The sequence below is a fragment of the Nannospalax galili genome, unplaced genomic scaffold (genome assembly GCF_000622305.1).
Source record: "Nannospalax galili isolate Female #2095 unplaced genomic scaffold, S.galili_v1.0 scaffold788, whole genome shotgun sequence".
NCBI classification, from domain to species: domain Eukaryota; kingdom Metazoa; phylum Chordata; class Mammalia; order Rodentia; family Spalacidae; genus Nannospalax; species Nannospalax galili.
In genome coordinates, this window is record NW_008359996.1 from 861,082 (window position 1) to 877,820 (window position 16,739).

The 16,739-nt window shown below is 50.8% G+C and overlaps 1 protein-coding gene across 7 annotated transcripts in view; it reads right to left on the minus strand.

Annotated features, from left to right (window-relative positions):
* Nucleotides 1-108: 108 nt before the first annotated feature.
* Nucleotides 109-16,739, minus strand: part of Setd1a (SET domain containing 1A, histone lysine methyltransferase) — a 25,812-nt gene continuing 9,181 nt past the window's right edge. For 6 of the 7 annotated variants that reach the window (XM_029559082.1, XM_029559079.1, XM_029559078.1 and 3 more), the window contains 15 exons: nt 16,274-16,395; nt 15,815-16,044; nt 14,724-15,561; nt 13,777-14,568; nt 13,156-13,332; nt 12,918-13,005; nt 12,018-12,175; nt 11,781-11,862; nt 8,438-8,773; nt 3,576-4,634; nt 2,869-3,041; nt 2,685-2,795; nt 2,391-2,510; nt 989-1,126; nt 738-911 (listed from right to left, as the gene is read on the minus strand). In XM_029559082.1, coding sequence (XP_029414942.1) covers nt 738-911; nt 989-1,126; nt 2,391-2,510; nt 2,685-2,795; nt 2,869-3,041; nt 3,576-4,634; nt 8,438-8,773; nt 11,781-11,862; nt 12,018-12,175; nt 12,918-13,005; nt 13,156-13,332; nt 13,777-14,568; nt 14,724-15,561; nt 15,815-16,044; nt 16,274-16,395 — 4,598 coding nt within the window. Of the gene's footprint in view, nt 912-988; nt 1,127-2,390; nt 2,511-2,684; nt 2,796-2,868; nt 3,042-3,575; nt 4,635-8,437; nt 8,774-11,780; nt 11,863-12,017; nt 12,176-12,917; nt 13,006-13,155; nt 13,333-13,776; nt 14,569-14,723; nt 15,562-15,814; nt 16,045-16,273; nt 16,396-16,739 lie in introns of all 7 variants that reach the window. The other variant, XM_029559081.1, reaches the window with a different exon arrangement.

A 16,739-nucleotide genomic window follows, 5' to 3' on the forward strand; every position in this document is an offset into this window, starting at 1 on the left:
CCCCTCTACTCACCCCAAACCAGGCCATTCATTTTCCATCTTGTCTCCCCTGCTGTGTCCTCAACCCCCTATCCCAGCCTGCCCTTCCCCAAAGACACTGACCAAGCATTTTTTGTACAATAAAGTTTAATCACAATTATAAAAATGTGGTGTTGGGTTTTCACTATTAACATATGTACAATCCAGCCCAACAAGGGCCTGCCCCCCACCAACCTGGCCTGTTGAACCAGAGCTCCCGGATACCAGGTGGGAGGGGTGACCCACAGGGTCTGGCAGGGACAGATGAGGCAGGGTTCCAGGCACAGAGTCCCCAGGACTGGGGGCCCAGGGCCCCCCCCAGGGGGAGAACATGGCCACTGCCCCTAGAGGTCCCCTAAACTGGGGAGGGGTGCACGTAGGGCAGACGGGGAAGTCCCCATTAACACAAAGCAGAGGGCTATGCAACCCCCCAAGAATAGATCTGTACAGGCCGGCACCCCAGGTTTCCACAGGAAACAGCTGCTGGCAGCTACAAAACATTTACAGCTTCTTCTCCGTAAAGAAAAAAAATAGGGGGTGGGTGGGCAAGGGTGATGGGGGAGACAGAAATGACTGAAGCTCCCTTGCTGGGCTCAGGATCCCTATGCCATCGAGATAGGGGCACGTGGGTCCTGCTGAGCCCACTAAGGCTGGGGGTGCTGGGAGCTCAGGGCACCAAGGGGAATAAATAGGGGTGAGGGCATGAGTCCTGCCCCACCTCAGTTGAGGGAGCCACGGCAGCTTTCGGTGCCGCAGAGACATGGGATTTTGTTGTCCTCCAGGGGGAACTTATAGTCGTAGGTGATCTCCTCATCCACGCCGATGGGCTGCTTGGAGTAGATGACAATCTTCTTCTGAGACTCGATGGTGATCACCTTGGCATAGCAGTTGGGCTGCAGGAGGGAGCAGTGTAAGCCACAATGCCACCTCATTCCTGCCCACCCGATCCCCGGCCCGACCCTCAGCGCACCGTGCAGCAGTGGTTGATGAACCTGGCTAGGTTGCCACACTTGGTGGCATCGATGATGGTATCGTGATCCACCCGGAAAAGGTAGCTGCTGCCAATGCCCTCTTGAACATAGCGCTTCTCCCGCATGTCAGCTACCATCTAGGGAGGGTGAGATGCGCAGGTCACAGACCTCAGCCCCTGCATGGACCAGCTCCTGAGGTCATGCCGATTGGGTTTGGGCCTGTAGTTCCACCTGTGCTCCCAACCATCCTAACTCTAAGTCACCCATAAGAGGATTCTGGGGAAACCAGCACTGGCTCCTTTAGCATCTGCCTGCCTGGTCATAATGGAGCCTACAGTACAATGTGAGATGGGGGTAGCTTCTGAAATGACAGTGGGACACATCATAAGCTGAACCCTATCCATCTTTCCTAGGACTATTCCTAACAGGCACCTACTGGGCAGCTGGTGAGAGCAGATGGCAGGCTCTGGGCTAGGACCATGGCTTGTTCAGCAAGGAGCAGCTATTCTCAAGAAATAGGCAACACAGCCTCTGCACTCTCTGCCTGACCTCACCCTTTGCAAAGTTCTAGCCATCAGCTCTGTTAGTGGGACTCCTCCCAGGTTTCCATCTCCAGCCAAAGTCCACCCTAGTGAGGCTGCTGGATAGCAGCCATGTCTCTGGGGCCCCAAACCTCACATCTGCACTGGAACAGATCTTGATCACACTTCCATTCCTCCTGCTGCTCCCATCTCTCCAGTACCACCACACTTAGAGGCTAATGGTGGTGCCCTGAGATAACTGTCTGGTCTTCTCAACCACTTTGAGGCCATAGGCTAAACAAACTCCTATCACCTCTGCTGCCACTACCTCATCCATACCTTGCCCTCGACCTGCCACAAGCCCTACTAGACTAGCCCACACTAGCTCTCTTTTCAGGGCAGCCAGAGAGCTGAATAGCCTTTGAAACCCATATGGTTCCCAACTTCACTCACACTTCCATCACCATCACTAGCCCTGACTGATGTTTTCTGAACAGATACGTTGACTTTGTCTTCCTCAAAGTATGCAGCTTTGGGGCCTTTGCACATGCTATCCTGAACAGGATTCACACCCATCCCGCTCTGCCCCAGGAGTCATCATCATGACCGTTCAGCTCTCAGCGTGACCATCATTGTCTCTAAGAGATCCTAGGTCCCTTGTCAAGTACTCCTACAACCAATGTCTCATGTAGTATCAAACACCATTCTTTGTCAGTACTGTCCAGTGTTCACTGACTGACCACTAACACCTGGTTTCACTGGGTAAGTCTTAAGAGCTGGGTGCAGTGGTGCTAATGAGGCTTTGTCCAAAGGATCAATGTTGTTTGAGAAGCCAGTTGTTTGATCAGCAACTGGCCTAGTACTGGGAATGGAACCTCACCTGGCGGATGTTCTGGCCCACGTATTCTATCACCATCTCATCAGCTGCAATGGGTTCCATGGCAAACAGACCCCACTCGTGGATCCGGCTCCGGCCAAATCGGAGCTTCTTCTTCCGGAACTGGGAGACAAGGTAGTTCTCGCTGCTGGATGCTTTCCACAACCTAATTCCTTCCCGTTCCTGCAGACCTCCCACCTACCCCACCTCTACCCCAGGACCACAGGACTCCATCAGGGGCAGCTCTCCTTTAGTTTTTTCACTGGCCTCCTCACTCCTTCAGGCCCCCTTCCTGACCTTGAGCTGGTTTAGCTTTAGCAGATCACTGTCCATGATGGCTGAAGTGCCGATGGCGCTCAGTAGCCGTCGTTGCTCTGACCGTCGCTCAGAAAGCACCCGGTTAGTTCCCTGTGACCAAGACAGGGAGGTGAGTAGCTGGGAAGAATGGAAGTAAGTAGCAGGTGAGGGTTCGGGGCACTACCTGAGTGTCCACGCCTTCCAGTTGTCGGGCTGAGACAGGGCACACATCCAGGTACTTGTCCTTTTCCTTCTTGCTGATGGGGTAATAACCTTCACTTCGTGCAGAGCCCGTCTGATGCTCCCGGGGCCCATCTTGGGGCCGCCGCTTGCGCTTTGGAGTGCTTAAGTTGGTGAGTGCAGGGTGTTAAGGAAGAGAACAGGACTAGTCAGTCCCCCAGAACCCATGAATCCTCTCCACCCCAGCCCCAGTCCAGAGCATGGCTGGTTCAAGCTAACGCGCATGCTTGGTGTCAGGAGACAGATGCAAGAAGTCAGAACACTGCCTACCTTTCCTTTTTTTTTTTTTTTCAGAGAGGGTCTCACTAGATAGCCACAGCTAGCCTGGAACTCACTTGTAGACAAGGCTGGCCTTGATCTCATGAGATCCACCTGCCAGTGCTGGGATTTAAAGGCATGTGCCATCACATCCTGTCAGACTACCTTTTCTGCCAAAAGAGACACAAGGCAGAGGGAAGACAGCCGCACAGTCTTTAGGAAACCCTAAGGCTAAACAAGGCACAGTGAGACAGATAGAAAGGAGACCAGTGTAGGCCTAGGAGCAACCCAAGGATGACATTCCTTGCCCTGTGACCCCATAGAAGGCTGCCCCCACACGAGCCCCGTGTCTTGCTCTTTGATGCAGACAGGCTGATCTACAGCTCAGGATATTTGTGTGATGGACCCAGTGGGTGTCATTAAGCCAGTCAGCCCCACTGGTCTGCTGCAGCAGCCGTTCATATGTGAGCCGCAGGTAGCTCATGTCTTCCAAGTCCAGGCCTGAGTTCCAAATGTCATACAGGATGGTCATCTGCTCAAACTCACTCCGAGGCTCAAAGGAAGGAGGCGGTGGGGGTGGGGGTGGGAGTGGTGGCCGCCTGCGTCGCGTGTGGGAACGAAGGCTGCGCCTCCTGACAGCCCCCTCCTCATCACTGCTGCTGCTGCTGCTGCTCTCCGAAGACTCAGACTCCTCTTCTTCCTCTTCCTCCTCCTCTTCCCCCTCCTGCTCTGGTTGCTGCTGCTGCTGCTGCAGCTGCTGCTTTGGCTCCTCTGCCTCGGCTACCACCACCTCAGGGGCCTCCAAAACTTCATCAGCTGGGGAGCTGAAGAGTGCAGCAAGGGCAGGAGCTGGCTCCAAGGGGCGAGGTGCTGGCATGGCAGGTTGGGGCTTGATGGCCAGGGCATAGTTGTGCTCCAAGAGGATGTGGCTAAGCAGAGGGCTTGGGCGCTCGGCTTCATCTGAGGTCTCTGTGGCCTCTGAGTCCTCACCAGTGGGTAGGGTGGCCAACCCACGTCTGGCTGGGGTCAGGGCTAGATCAGCTAGTACTGCCAGGTCCACTTCTGTCCCTGATTCAGCCTCTTCATCTTCAGTGGATCGGACTCGACCTCCAGCCCGACTCCGACCCCCTCGGACCACCTCCTCAGGCCAACTCTTGACCAGAGATGCATGGTCTAGGGGCAGGTTACGAATGGTCCGCTCCACACCCCGTGGGACTTTTCGAGAGACTGGGCCAGGAGCCTTGACCTGCAGTGGGGCAGCTGGAGGAGGCTCTGGAGCTGGCACCTCCTCCAGAGCAGAGAAGGAGACAGTTTTCCGGCGTTTCTTGGGCGGGGGCAGGAGGGGGATAGGGGAAGAGGGGCGCTCATCTGTGCGGGGGGCAGAAGTTGGAGGCCCAGCTGGTGGCTCTGGGAGAGGCTGTGGTACACTGGGAGGTGGTTCCTCAGTAGGACCTGGGGAAGGAAGCACATGGGGAAAGGCCAGAGTGACAACCTCATCTGACAGAATCATGGGCAGGAGACCTGGGCTCAGCTATACTGGGGCAGGCTCTCTTTATCAAGCTGTGCCCTGCTCTCCATCAGCTTCCATCTGGCACACTCAAGCTGATATACACACATAACTGAGTACACAGGGGACACTACCTGCCTCCCTCATGCCCATGGCGTCCCTGAACAGGATGGGATTTTGCACCTGCTCATTAATCCAGTTAACAAGCACATACTAAGCCTGATGCATATGAAGTATGGGGAAAGCTTACTTTGAAGACAGACTTCCAGTGACCTCAGGGGACTTTAGTCCAATAGGAGACAACCAACAAAATCAAATGCACAGCCAGGGGTTGGAGAGCTGGCTCAGGGGTTAAGTACTAGTTGCTCTTGCAGAGGACCCAGGTTCAGTTCCCAGCACCCACACAGTGATTAACAACCAGCCTTAACTCTAGTTCCAGGGGATCCAATGCCCTCTTCTGGCCCCCAGGGGCACTGCATGACATGGGTGCACTTAATATATGAAGCAAAACTCATACACATACAATTAAAAAAAGTAAAATTTTTTTAATGCACACCCAAGCTGGGAAACCTGGGGAAGGAAGGGCTCCCATGAAACTTGGGAATTCAAGTCCTTTTCCAAGACCAAGAGTAGAACACATCCCACAATGGGGTACCTGTGGACTCAGAGGTTTCAGATCTGGCTCTACCACATCTCAGAACTAAAAGGCAGGCAGCCCCAGTCTGCCTGTGCAGTGATCAGCCTATTGCCCATAGCCTTTAGGTGATGCTCCTCACTTGAGAACCCCTTGGACCTGTTGTGCCCTAGGCTCCAGGCATTATGTGGAGTCTCAGACAGTGGCAACCACACTTGGAAAGCCCCAGGGACTTGGCCAAGGCCCTCCAGCCTCTTCTCATATTGGGGCAGGTCTCCCTAACCAAGTCCACTGTGGCTATAGGAACAAACTGCTCACAACACAGCTTCTTCAGACAAATTTCTCTCTGCTCCTTCATTTATCCATCACTTTCAATTTTAGAGACACCTGTTTAGCCACACAACACTTACTTCTTTCTGGGGAATCAGTCTGTCTCCTAGTGTCCTTGGATCTTTAAGAATAAGGCCCTTCTCAGTAAGGGCCATCATTAACTGAAACCACTAAGACCCAAGAAACCACCTGACCCGAGGTGGCAGCACCAGAACCTTTCTTGAGAAGGTCTAAGATAGGAGTCTGGGGGGTTTGGATACTCTGCTGGAATGGAGAAGCAGAGGAAAAGACTGGTGGGGAAAAGACTAAACCAAATAGAAGACAGACCTAAAGGTGTTCTAGCTTTTGTCTTTGGAATCTCTCAGCCGGGCATACAATGTTAACAAGTCTCCACCCACCCTGCTTTTTTTTTTTTTTAAAGACAGGGTGCCACCAGGACCTATCTAGCCTGGATCTCACAGAGATTCACCCACACCTGCCTCCCAAGTGGTGTGCCACCACACCTGGTCTTTACTTACACCTTTTAAAACCTGTGCTTTGCTTGGTATACAAAGTGTACCCTCTCTGGTTTTGTCCCCATTCCTTTCAGGCTCCTCTGGTGCCCTCTGCCCACCTACCTCTTCCAGAGCTTTCAGCCTCTGGCTCCTTCTCTATCATCCCATGTTCTTCACAGTGTACAAGTGAGCTTGAATCACATCTATGCTCTCACTGCTCTCAGACACCCATCACATCTATCTACCTTGTTTCCAGCCTGTTATTCCCAGGGCATCAGATCTGTAATCCAACTGCCAAGATTTCTACCTGGAGGTCCAGAGGCATTCTAACCCAACTCCAACTCGCCACTTTCCTTCTTAATCCTGGGTCACTTTACTGAATTTCCTTTCCTGGTCAGTAGCATTACCAAGTGACCTATTACATGTCTTTACCCCTACCTTCCACTCCCCCTGTACTTTACCATAACCACCTTCTTTGGTCCACACCCTTCTCTCTCTCTCTCTCTCTCTCTCTCTCTCTCTCTGTACACATGGAACTGTCCACTTATTTTTTGAGCTAGGATTCAGGCCTGGGGCTGTCTCCCAATGCTGTTATTACAAGTGCCAAGGCACCATATCCAGCTTTTTATGTGGGTGCTGGAGATCAAACTCAGGTGCTCAAGCTTTTGTGGCAAGCACTTTGCTACCTGGGCTCTCCCCAGCCCTCTGCCCTTACTTTTACTTTACCTGCATCCCTCTGAATGCTATCCTACCTCCTGTCTCTCGTCTTCCACATCTCTCTCATTCCAACCCCACAGAATGGAAGAATGATACCCTCTAAGTGGCCTTCTAATGCAGTATCAAGAGAGATCAACTCCTCATCCTCAAGTCTAGGCTAGAGCACTGCATCAGCACGAGGTCTTCTTGTAGCCGTCTCTTGAATCATAGCTTCTTAGTGATGTCCATAGGAGAGCTCCATGGGAGTGCATGTGTCTCTGAAGTATGTTGTGAAAACCTACTTGATTCCACAGAGGGACAGCCTATCTTAGTCTAGCTATTGCATTGCTCTCCTTCCTCCACCCCCGTCTCTTCACAGACTCAGTAGTCTCTCTGCATCACTGGTCCTTCTCCAACTCCTCTCTGTACTGCATCTTTTCAAATCACAAATCTAGTCATGGCTTTCTACTGCTCTCAAGACAAAGACCAAATTACTAAGATGGCCTCTGCATCTGGCATGGACTGGCCTTCACCTATTCCTACAGTTTTGGCCACCCACCACCTGTAGTTCTCTACCTACCATAAGATTAGCTTTCGTCCAGGTCTTCCACCCTGCTGTCCTTTGCCTCAGGTAAAGCCTACTATCTGCTAATTCCTGCCTTTTTGTCAGCTTTACTCAGACTTCAGCCCAACTGTGCTTCAGCAGTTCCCAAGATGTTCCCAGGGTTACAGATGCCTTCAGGATTCTGAGTTCCTTGTACTTTTCCTACATGGTATTTATCAGTTTGAAATAGAGGCTTTCTCATGCACTTATTGCTTAACTGGTCTGTCTCTCCCTGTAGACTGTAAGCATCCTGAGGGTGAGAGCAGTGCTTGCTAGACATACCATTGAATCCTTGTACCTGCTATTGAGTGGTAGTGCTCAATAATCTTCTGTTGCATGAATGAACAATACTCACAGCAGGATAAATCATATCCACATGCTACAGAATAACAAGGGACCATACAGATATTCAAAGGAAAGCAAGGGAGAACTAAGTTCCAATTTAGTGTTAATATTTGCCCACTGAGGGCTGAAAAGATGGCTCAGTGATTAAGAGCACTGGCTGCTCTTGCAGAGGCCTAGGGTCTGATTCCCAGAACCCACATGGTGGCTAACAACTGGCTGTAACTCCAGTTCCAGGGGATCTCATGCCCTCTTCTGACCTCTGTGGGCATTGTACGACACAGGTGCACTTATATACATCCAAGCAATACACTCATACACATAACTGCCGAAATATGTATACTACACCATTATAAGCTTAAGAAAAATTAGCACAAGTTCTTTAAATTTGGGGTTTTTCTCCTTAATTTGCTTGGGAGGAGATCTCCCTGTTTTATGTTATCAGCAGCCAAACACTTAGGTCCACCTGGCAAATCGCTTAGTATGGTAGTTTGAGTGCTAAGGCTTAAGTGTCTCCAAAAGAAATGACAACAGACTGTGGTTTTGTGTTTACACACTCTTGCACAAATTCAAGCAAGTAATGTAGGGTCACCATTCTCTCAGACACTGACACACACAGAGATCCTTCAGTAGACCCATGCCACCTACCTGTAGGCCTTGCGGGAGAGGTCTCCTTTTCAGGGAGGGGTGTGGCTGGGGAGCCTACAGCCTTGTCTGGCTCAGGCTTCTCTGCAGGTGCTTGAAGGGGCTCTGGGACTTCTCTGTAGGGTGGTGAGGATGAGGGAATGGCTGCTGGCTGCTCCTCCTCTTCTTCAGAGGAGGATTCTGATGATGAAGAGGATGATGAGGATGACGATGAGGAAGATGAGGAGGATGAGGAAGTGGAGGAGCTGCTGCTCTCGGAGTCCGACGTACTACCGTTTTCACCATCTGAGTCAGCATACAGAGAACATTTGGAAGACGAATCGCTTTCCTCATCCTCACCTGGAAATCCAGAAGGAGCAGTCAGGGGAGGCGAGAAGACCCTCACTTGGTCAAGCTGAGGGACCATTCACTGAGTAAATATTCTGGGTGTCAGGCTCTAGGCCAGATTCTGGAAGTCCAAGATGTCAGTCAAGAAGTCGGATGAGCAAATATCTATTCACAGGTGACAAACACCAGTATAAGGGAATGGAGAACACAGTGATGGGAGCCCTGGATTCTGCTTGGAAGATAAAAGTCAGGGAAGGTCTCCCTAAGAAGGAGATGCTGAAATCAAGAAGGATAAGGAGTCGCCACCACACAGAAATGGAGACTAAGCAGGAAGGTCAAAACAAGGAGAGACCTGGAGACTGGCAAGCAGTTTACTTAGACCAGCACAGGGTCCATAAGGATAATATAAAAGACTGAGTCTGAGGAAGAATTCTGGAATGAGTAAACATTACATGCGCTGAAAGTAGAAAGTAAAGCCGACATGGGTGAGGTGGGGGTGGGCAGAGATGTCTAAAGAGAGGGAAGAACAATAGAGTAACGCACATATGTGACATGGAAGCAGAAGGAGGGCCCATTTGGGAAAGAAAGGCTACTAGCAAGGTGGGGGGACGACAAACGAATAGTAATGCACAATGACATAAATGTATGAGTGTCACAATGAAACCCCTACTTTCTCTTTTAATCTTCTTGAGAAAGGGTCTCCCTGGAGCCCCAACTGGCCTTGAACACACAGGGGATTAAAGATGTGTATCCGGCTAAAACCCACTTTGTATACTCAATAATAAAATGTATTAAAATAAAAAGCCCTAAGAACAGTTATGGTGGTACATGCCTGGAAAAACCAACACCTCCTGAAGGTGGAAGTGGAAGGATCAGAAATTCAAGGTCATCGATTACATAGTGGATTGGAGGCCAGCCTGGGCTACATGAGACCCTGCCTCAAAAAATAAAACTAGAGGCCAAAAAAATGACTCAGCAGGCACCTGCTGCCAAGCCTGATGACCTGAGTTCAATCCCTGGGACCCACATGGGAGAAGGAGATAAGTGACTCCCACAAGTTGTCCTTTGACCTCCATACACGTGGAACACGGCATAGCCCCCAAGCACTGTGTGCTCCGTATGCATAGATCACTAAAGCAGGGGAGAGCACTAAGAAATCCAAGAAGTTCTGTCCTGTTGGCAAATGCTTATAATTTGGGGGGGGGGGATGGATAAATTTAAGAATTCCATAACTGAGTAAATTAGAAGGTGATTAGAAGGTGGTAGTGGCTGGGGAGAGACTGTAGCATGGTGAGACAGAGCTGAACAGAACATAAGGGCAGATGCTAGATTATACAAACAGCATTCAGTATCAGGATAGAGTCACTTTGCAGAAAATAAGGAGCCGAGGAAAGACTTTGTGGAAAGAAGGTTAATGTACATTTTAGGAAAGATAATTCTAATAGCAGTTTGGAAAATGGACTGTAGTGGAGGAAGAGGGATAGAAATAAGTCAACTCTACAGCCAGGGAGCTGGGGTGTAGGTCAGTTGGGAGAGTGATCGTCTAACACGGGTTTGACTGCCAGCACTGCATAAACTGGGCACAGTGGCACATGCCTACCTGTAATTTGAACACGCCTTAGGCAAAGATAGAAGGATCAGAAATTCATAGTCATCCTTGGTTACATATGGAGTTTGAGGCCAGCCTAGGCTAGAGAACCCTCAGTTGGGGGTATGGGAGGACTGGAAGACTGTTAAGAACCTACATGAGAAAGCAGCAGCAGGCCCAAAGGAGACAAATTCAAGAAGCAAGCAGATGATACAACTGATGGAAGGGAACCAAAGGACACCCAGGATGAGCAGTCCTCATTCTTAGCAGATAGCTTAGCCCCCCACCTTAGTGACGGGGCCTCGGGTTATCACTGCTGCCATCTCCAGCCCCCACTCTACAGTACTTCAAGTACTCCTTGATCACTATGCAGAAAACACTATGTAGTGGGTCTTTCCTCGGGGCTTCTGTTTTACTGCACCTCTCACTCTATCTCACCTTCCTCAGACTCTCAAAGACTAATCTCTGTCCAAAATGGCAGGACTTGTTCACTCATCAAGCCTCTGTCTCCCTCAACTTCTCCACAGCAGGGAATCACATCTGTCTTGATCAAGGCTATGCCTTAAAATTCTTAAAAACAGCACCTGCCTGAAAGAGTTCAACACATATCTCATTAAAAAAAAATAATTGTGTCTGTGTCTGAGGGTATGTGTGTGTACCACATGCCTGTAGAGGTAAGAAGAATGTGTTGGAGCCGGGCATGGTGGCACACACCTTTAGCCCCAGCACTTGGAAGGCAGAGGCAGGTGGATCTCTGTGAGTTCAAGGCCAGCCTGGTGTACATAGCAAGTTCCAGGACCGCTGGGGCTACAAAAAAAAAAATAAAAGAAAGAAAAAGAAAAAAAGGATATATTATGTTGGACTCCCTCGAACTGGAGTTATGGGCAGTTGTTAGCCACCATGCACATGCTGGGAACCAAACCCAGGTCCTCTGCAAGAGTAGCCAGTGCTCTTATTCACTAACAAACATTTCTCCAGCCCTTCAACAGTATTTCTGAATGGAGAAGACAACTAAACAATGAATCCACAACACAAGTAGACATGGGAGCCAACAGGTCTATGGGTAGATGGAAGTGTCTGGTAAAGGCAGGAGTAAGGAAGGAACCCCATGAAGGTGGAAGGGTCCAGTCTGGCAGCATCAAGGGGCAGGAAGGGAGTGCATACTCTTTACCTCTAGGATACAGGAAAAGACTTTGCTAAGCTGTCCAGAGCGGAGAATTGTTTCAGCAGAGAGAGCATTCTAAGTGATGGGGTTAATGCTCCCAAGGGAGCCAGGATTCCAAAAAATGTCACTGAAACAGCTGTCACTAGAAAGGGCAAGAGTGACCAGAAATCCAGGTAGCAAGGTTATATGAATTCAGGAAAAGACAAACCAGGTGGTCTAATCTCTTCCTCCCCAAACCAGAACTCTATTCAACTGTCTACACTTACCATCTGATGCCTCTGCCTCCTTCTTGGAGGAATCCATAGCTTCTTCATCTTCATCTTCGTCATCTTCTTCATCCTCCTCATCCTTAAAGAAAAGGACAAATGGAGACTACCAGAAAAGGGACAAGTGATATCCATAAGACATCATTGCTGCCTGGGCTCCAGCCCAGTGAGAAGCTGGTTAGGGTAAAAGGAGTTCAGAAAAGACTTCTTACAGACACTGGGCACTGAGCCCCTTACCTTCTCTGAGGAGGATTCCTGGGATGCCTCCTCCCCTTCACTGTCCAGAGCAAAGGACTTCTGGTGCTTGCCTTGGGTCTTGCCTCGTTCTTCATCTCGCTTTGGGGGCTTGGTCCCTGGACGCCCTGGCTCCCCACTTTCCTTCTCTCGCTCAGGATCTGCAACAGGAGGACAGAGCAGTTCTACCAACAAAAAGGTACTGCTCCCCTGCCCCACGTGCAGAGTTTTATACATACTTTTGCCCACTTTACTGACAGGCCAGATTTACAGACAGGAAAAGCCAAAACTCGATACAGAACTGGAACACACTAACATGCTACAGTTTGAAATACATCTCACTCATTTTATCTTTCATTCTTTTTCTAAGCTGGATGAAAGAAGGAGCCAATTTATCATATCTGGTCTCCCAAAAGAGTACTAAGGTCAGAGGGTTCTCAGGGAAGCAGACTTATCAAAGAAATTTCAAGTTGCTTTTAATCCCAGCACTCAAGAGGCAGAGGCAGGTGGATCTCTGTGAGTTCAAGGCCACCCTGGTCTATATAGTGAGCTCCAGGCCAGCTGGGGCTACAAGGAGACCCTGTTCCAAAACAAACAAACAAACAAAAAAACCAAACAAAGAAGTTTCAAGTCATTGTAGGCTGTCAACAGCTCAGACTCTAACAAACTAGGAAGGTTGTGGAACAAAAGCACTTGGGTAGATGAGCCCTTGAAGTTCTGATTCCAGCGAGAGGCCTATCTGACGCCTCTCGGAATTCCTTTTTCACTTTAGCCTTATACCAAGCTCTCCACTTGGTGCCTTGCCCTCAAAGACACTCTGACCCCTTCATCCTGTCTCTTGCTTGCTATCAAACTTGAAGTAGATCACTGCTTTCTTCTTCTGCCTGATTTCCTCCCACTCACCATCTTCATCTTCTTCAGCTGGAGTGGAGGGCCGAGGCCTCTTTTCCTCACTGGCCTCTGAAATTTCAGATGGTTCTTTCCGTTTGACCTGACAGATTCAGAAGAGATGTGGCCCATTTAGAACTCAATCACAGGAGAGAGAAGAAAAAAAAAATTCAACCACTATCACCACTCCCTCCACCATCTCTAACCACCATTTCCCCAAGGAAACATTTGCCACCACCATATTCATGGATACCTTGAATGAAGGCAACCGCAGGGCCCCTCGCAGGCCTGACCCAAAGGCAAAGGCCTCGATGCCTGTGGTACCACCACTCTTGGCCCAGTCAACAAGGGACAGCATGCCTGGTTCTTTGAGCTTCATCTTCTCTTTATCCTCCTCCTTGGCTTGCTGTTTGGCCGCATTCTGGAATGGCTGTAGGTAGTAGGGGACTGAGCTGCAGAATCCAGACCCCAGGCGTTCCCTCCTGCCCAAGAAGCAACAGGAGGCCCCGGGAAGACAGGACAGTACTGACACCATCTCTACCAGTCCCTCATAGCATGTTTCTCAAGTCTGATCATTTAGCCAATCTGCAAAGTTACTGCTTTTTTAATTGGTGGAACTGAGGACAAACTCAGAAACACGTACGGGTCTTATCTCCTGCAAGCAAGGCAGTGGAGCCAGGACAAAGCTCTTCTGACACTGTTACCTTTTGCTGTGCCTCTCTCTCCCAAGCCCACAGTACCCACAGCCTTATTCTTTACTTGACTTGATATTCTCTTATCCCTGTTTAGAATGGGGCAACCTGGGTAAGTCAGAGGCCTGCCTCCTTCGACACAAGAACCAAGTCTCCCATTCCTTAGCACTAGACCACCTCACCTTGGCCTTTTCTTCCTTGCTCTCCCACCACTGGTCAAAGGCTCCAAAGGCCACATTCTCCACCATCTTGCGGTTGAGGTCTCGCTGCATGATACTCTTCATTTCTTGGACTAGGGTGGCCAGCACACGGCCCACAGTGCCTGCTGATGGTAGGGCCTTGCCTTCTGCCAGCTCAGTTTCCTCCCTATGAGGTAGCCGGGCCTCTTCTCCCAAGACTGAGGAGGAGGGCAGGGGCTCGGCTGCCATGGGCAAGGGCAGATGGTAGGCCTCCCGGGAATATGCCCCACGGCCTTCTTGCCCTTGTGTATACAGAGCATAGGGCAAGCCATAGGCTGCCTCTTGTGGGGGTGGGAAAGGGAGGAAGGCCTCGCCAAAGGCCCCTCCTGGAGGGCCAGCTGAAGCAGCAGTCAATCCCTTCCCCTGTCGCAGCTGGTGGAGCCGAGTTAACATCTGGGTTTGCATCTGGAAGGACATGGGCATCCCTCCCCACTGTGCCCCAAGTCGATCCATAAGTTCCAGGGAGTTCACAAAATCATATATGTGGGGGGGGGGTGGAGGAGGAGGTGGGGGATACTCAGGTGGGGGTGGCCCATCAGGGCGTGGTGGGAGGAGGTAGGCAGGTTGGTGGGGAGGATAACCAAGGGGAAGGGAAGCAAGGTAGGGAGGGGGAGGGGGAGGAGGTGGTGGTGGTGGCGGAGGAGGCTGCTGGGGGGGCGTTGGGGCTGGAGGGGGTGAACCACCCCTGTCATCATCGGAGATCTCCATGTCCTCTCCGGAAGAACATGGAGAAGCCTGTGGGGTGCAGAGGAGGGTCACAGACAACTCCTGCTAGTGTCCCCTGAGCTTTCTCTCAAACTTGTTTTCTTGTGTAGGTACCTTCCCTCTCCCCTGGCTATAACCCTGCTTCCCAGGCCCCAGGGAGCGCCCATGGCTGGCCCCAGACTCACCTGGCTCTGTCCGTTGGCCTTTGGGGACTCCTGGGTAGCCCCTGGTTCTCCACTCCCTGCAGGTGCTACATCTTCAAAATTAGCTGGGGCTGGAGGGGGTGTACAAGGCCCATGACCTGATCCAGAAGGCACCTCAATCCCTGCATCTCTAGCCACAGGGCCGGCACTGTTGTTCTCTTCCTCCTCTTCCTCCGTGTCAGAAGCCAGGAAAGAAAATTTGGAGCGCTGTTCCTTCAGCAGCATTTCAATGCGGGAATCCAAGCTGCTATGTTGAGCAAAGGGTACACTCTCATTGGTGGTCTCTGGGGCTGGGGAGCCAGAACGGGCAGGTGAGGCTGGGCGGGGGGAAGTCCGAGTTTCTTCTCTCTCAGGGCTGGGTGCCCCACCACCTCCACCAGGTTCTGGAGGCTCTGGAGGTGGGGCCTCTGAGGCAGGAGGCCGGTAGTCTTGGTCAGTGGATCGGTTGGGCTCAGGGGGCAAATAGGAGGTATAGGAAGGTGGGAAGCGCTCAGCTGTATTTTCAGCAAAAGGGGCCCCAGGAGGATCCTCCCTAGTTGCCCGGCGGGGTGGGTAGGAAGTATGGCGCTGGTATCGATTCCAGCTTTCATAATATGCTGGGTAGCTGGAGTCAGAACCACGAAATTGAGTGGCTGAGGAAGAGGACGATGAGGAAGATGAGGACAATGAAGAAGAGGAGGAGGCAGCAGTGGCTGCAGTGGTGGCTGAGATGGCAGTAGAGGTGGTTGTAGGAGCTGAAGATGCAGAGAAATGGCGGCGAGAAAAGGAATCTTGATAGCTGTTCTCTGACCGCCGGGGTTTAAAGGAGGTTGAAGTGGTGCTGGAGAAGAAAAGGAAGCTTTAGCTAGGCTCATCTCTATGCAAGCAAACCTGACTGTTTCACATACTCAAAGCCTCTCTACATGCCTCCAAAACAACTAAAGGTTAGGTTCCAAGTTACTGTCCCTGATGGCAGCAAATATAGACTAAAACAAATGGTTTCCAACTCCTTCTCAGAGACTCTGGGGTCTTTCTTCCTAGTCACAGCTCCTGGAATCAGATGGCTAGGGCCAGAGATGGGGTGTACGCTGTACCTGCTGGAGTAGGCAGAGTCCTGAGAGTAGGGGGTGCTACCCCGAGACGTGTAGGGGGTTCCTTGGGAGGATTGAGGGGTGAACTGGCCAAAGGAAGATGGGGTGTCTTGTCGACTGCTGGAGAAATTTGTATCTTGGGAGCAGGGAGTGCCATTGCCAGGGGTGCCCACCACAGCAGTGCCTGCTGGGTACGTAGCTGTGTCAGAGGAAGAGCGCCGGCGGGCTTCAGCCTGGAGAGTGAGACAAGGGAAAAAGAAAAGAGATCATGCATTATTTGGAAATTTGTCCTGCCCTAACCCAAGACTCTTGGTTCCTGTTTTCTGAAAACATCTAGGCATCTTTTCTCAGCTCTTCCTATATTTAACAGTGACATCTAGGACCTTCCCAGGAACGACTCCTGCTTCTGATGGCTAGGCACTGTCCATGAGCCTAACACTATGGCACCCACAAGCTTCTCACCATCTCAGGGGCTGTACCAGAACCTTGGAACTTCTCACTAAGGGCCTTGCCACCGGTGGGCACAGTCTGAGGGGTGTAGGAGCCATTGACAATCAATTCATAGTACTTCATGCGTTGTTGTCCTAGATGGGAGAGAAACGGAACCAGCAGTCAGAAGAAGAAAACAACTTCCAGATTTGGCAGTCCTGTTTCTTCCTCAGGCCTCAGTTTCCACACTTTTGTGGACTCTTAGGTTTTCAGTGTTCCTACTTTATCTCAATCCAATATTTGGGAATATCTACCTCATTCTACCTGTTTTGTTTTGAATAAATTTTTCCTTCCTAAAAAATTTCCTCCCTCCTTCCCTCCCCCCTGCCCCAGTTCCCTCCCTCCCTCCCTCCCTCATTGTCTTCTCAAGACAGGGTCTCCCTGTAGCCCCAGCTGGCCTGGCACTTGCTATGTAGACCAGGCTGGCCTTGAACTCAAT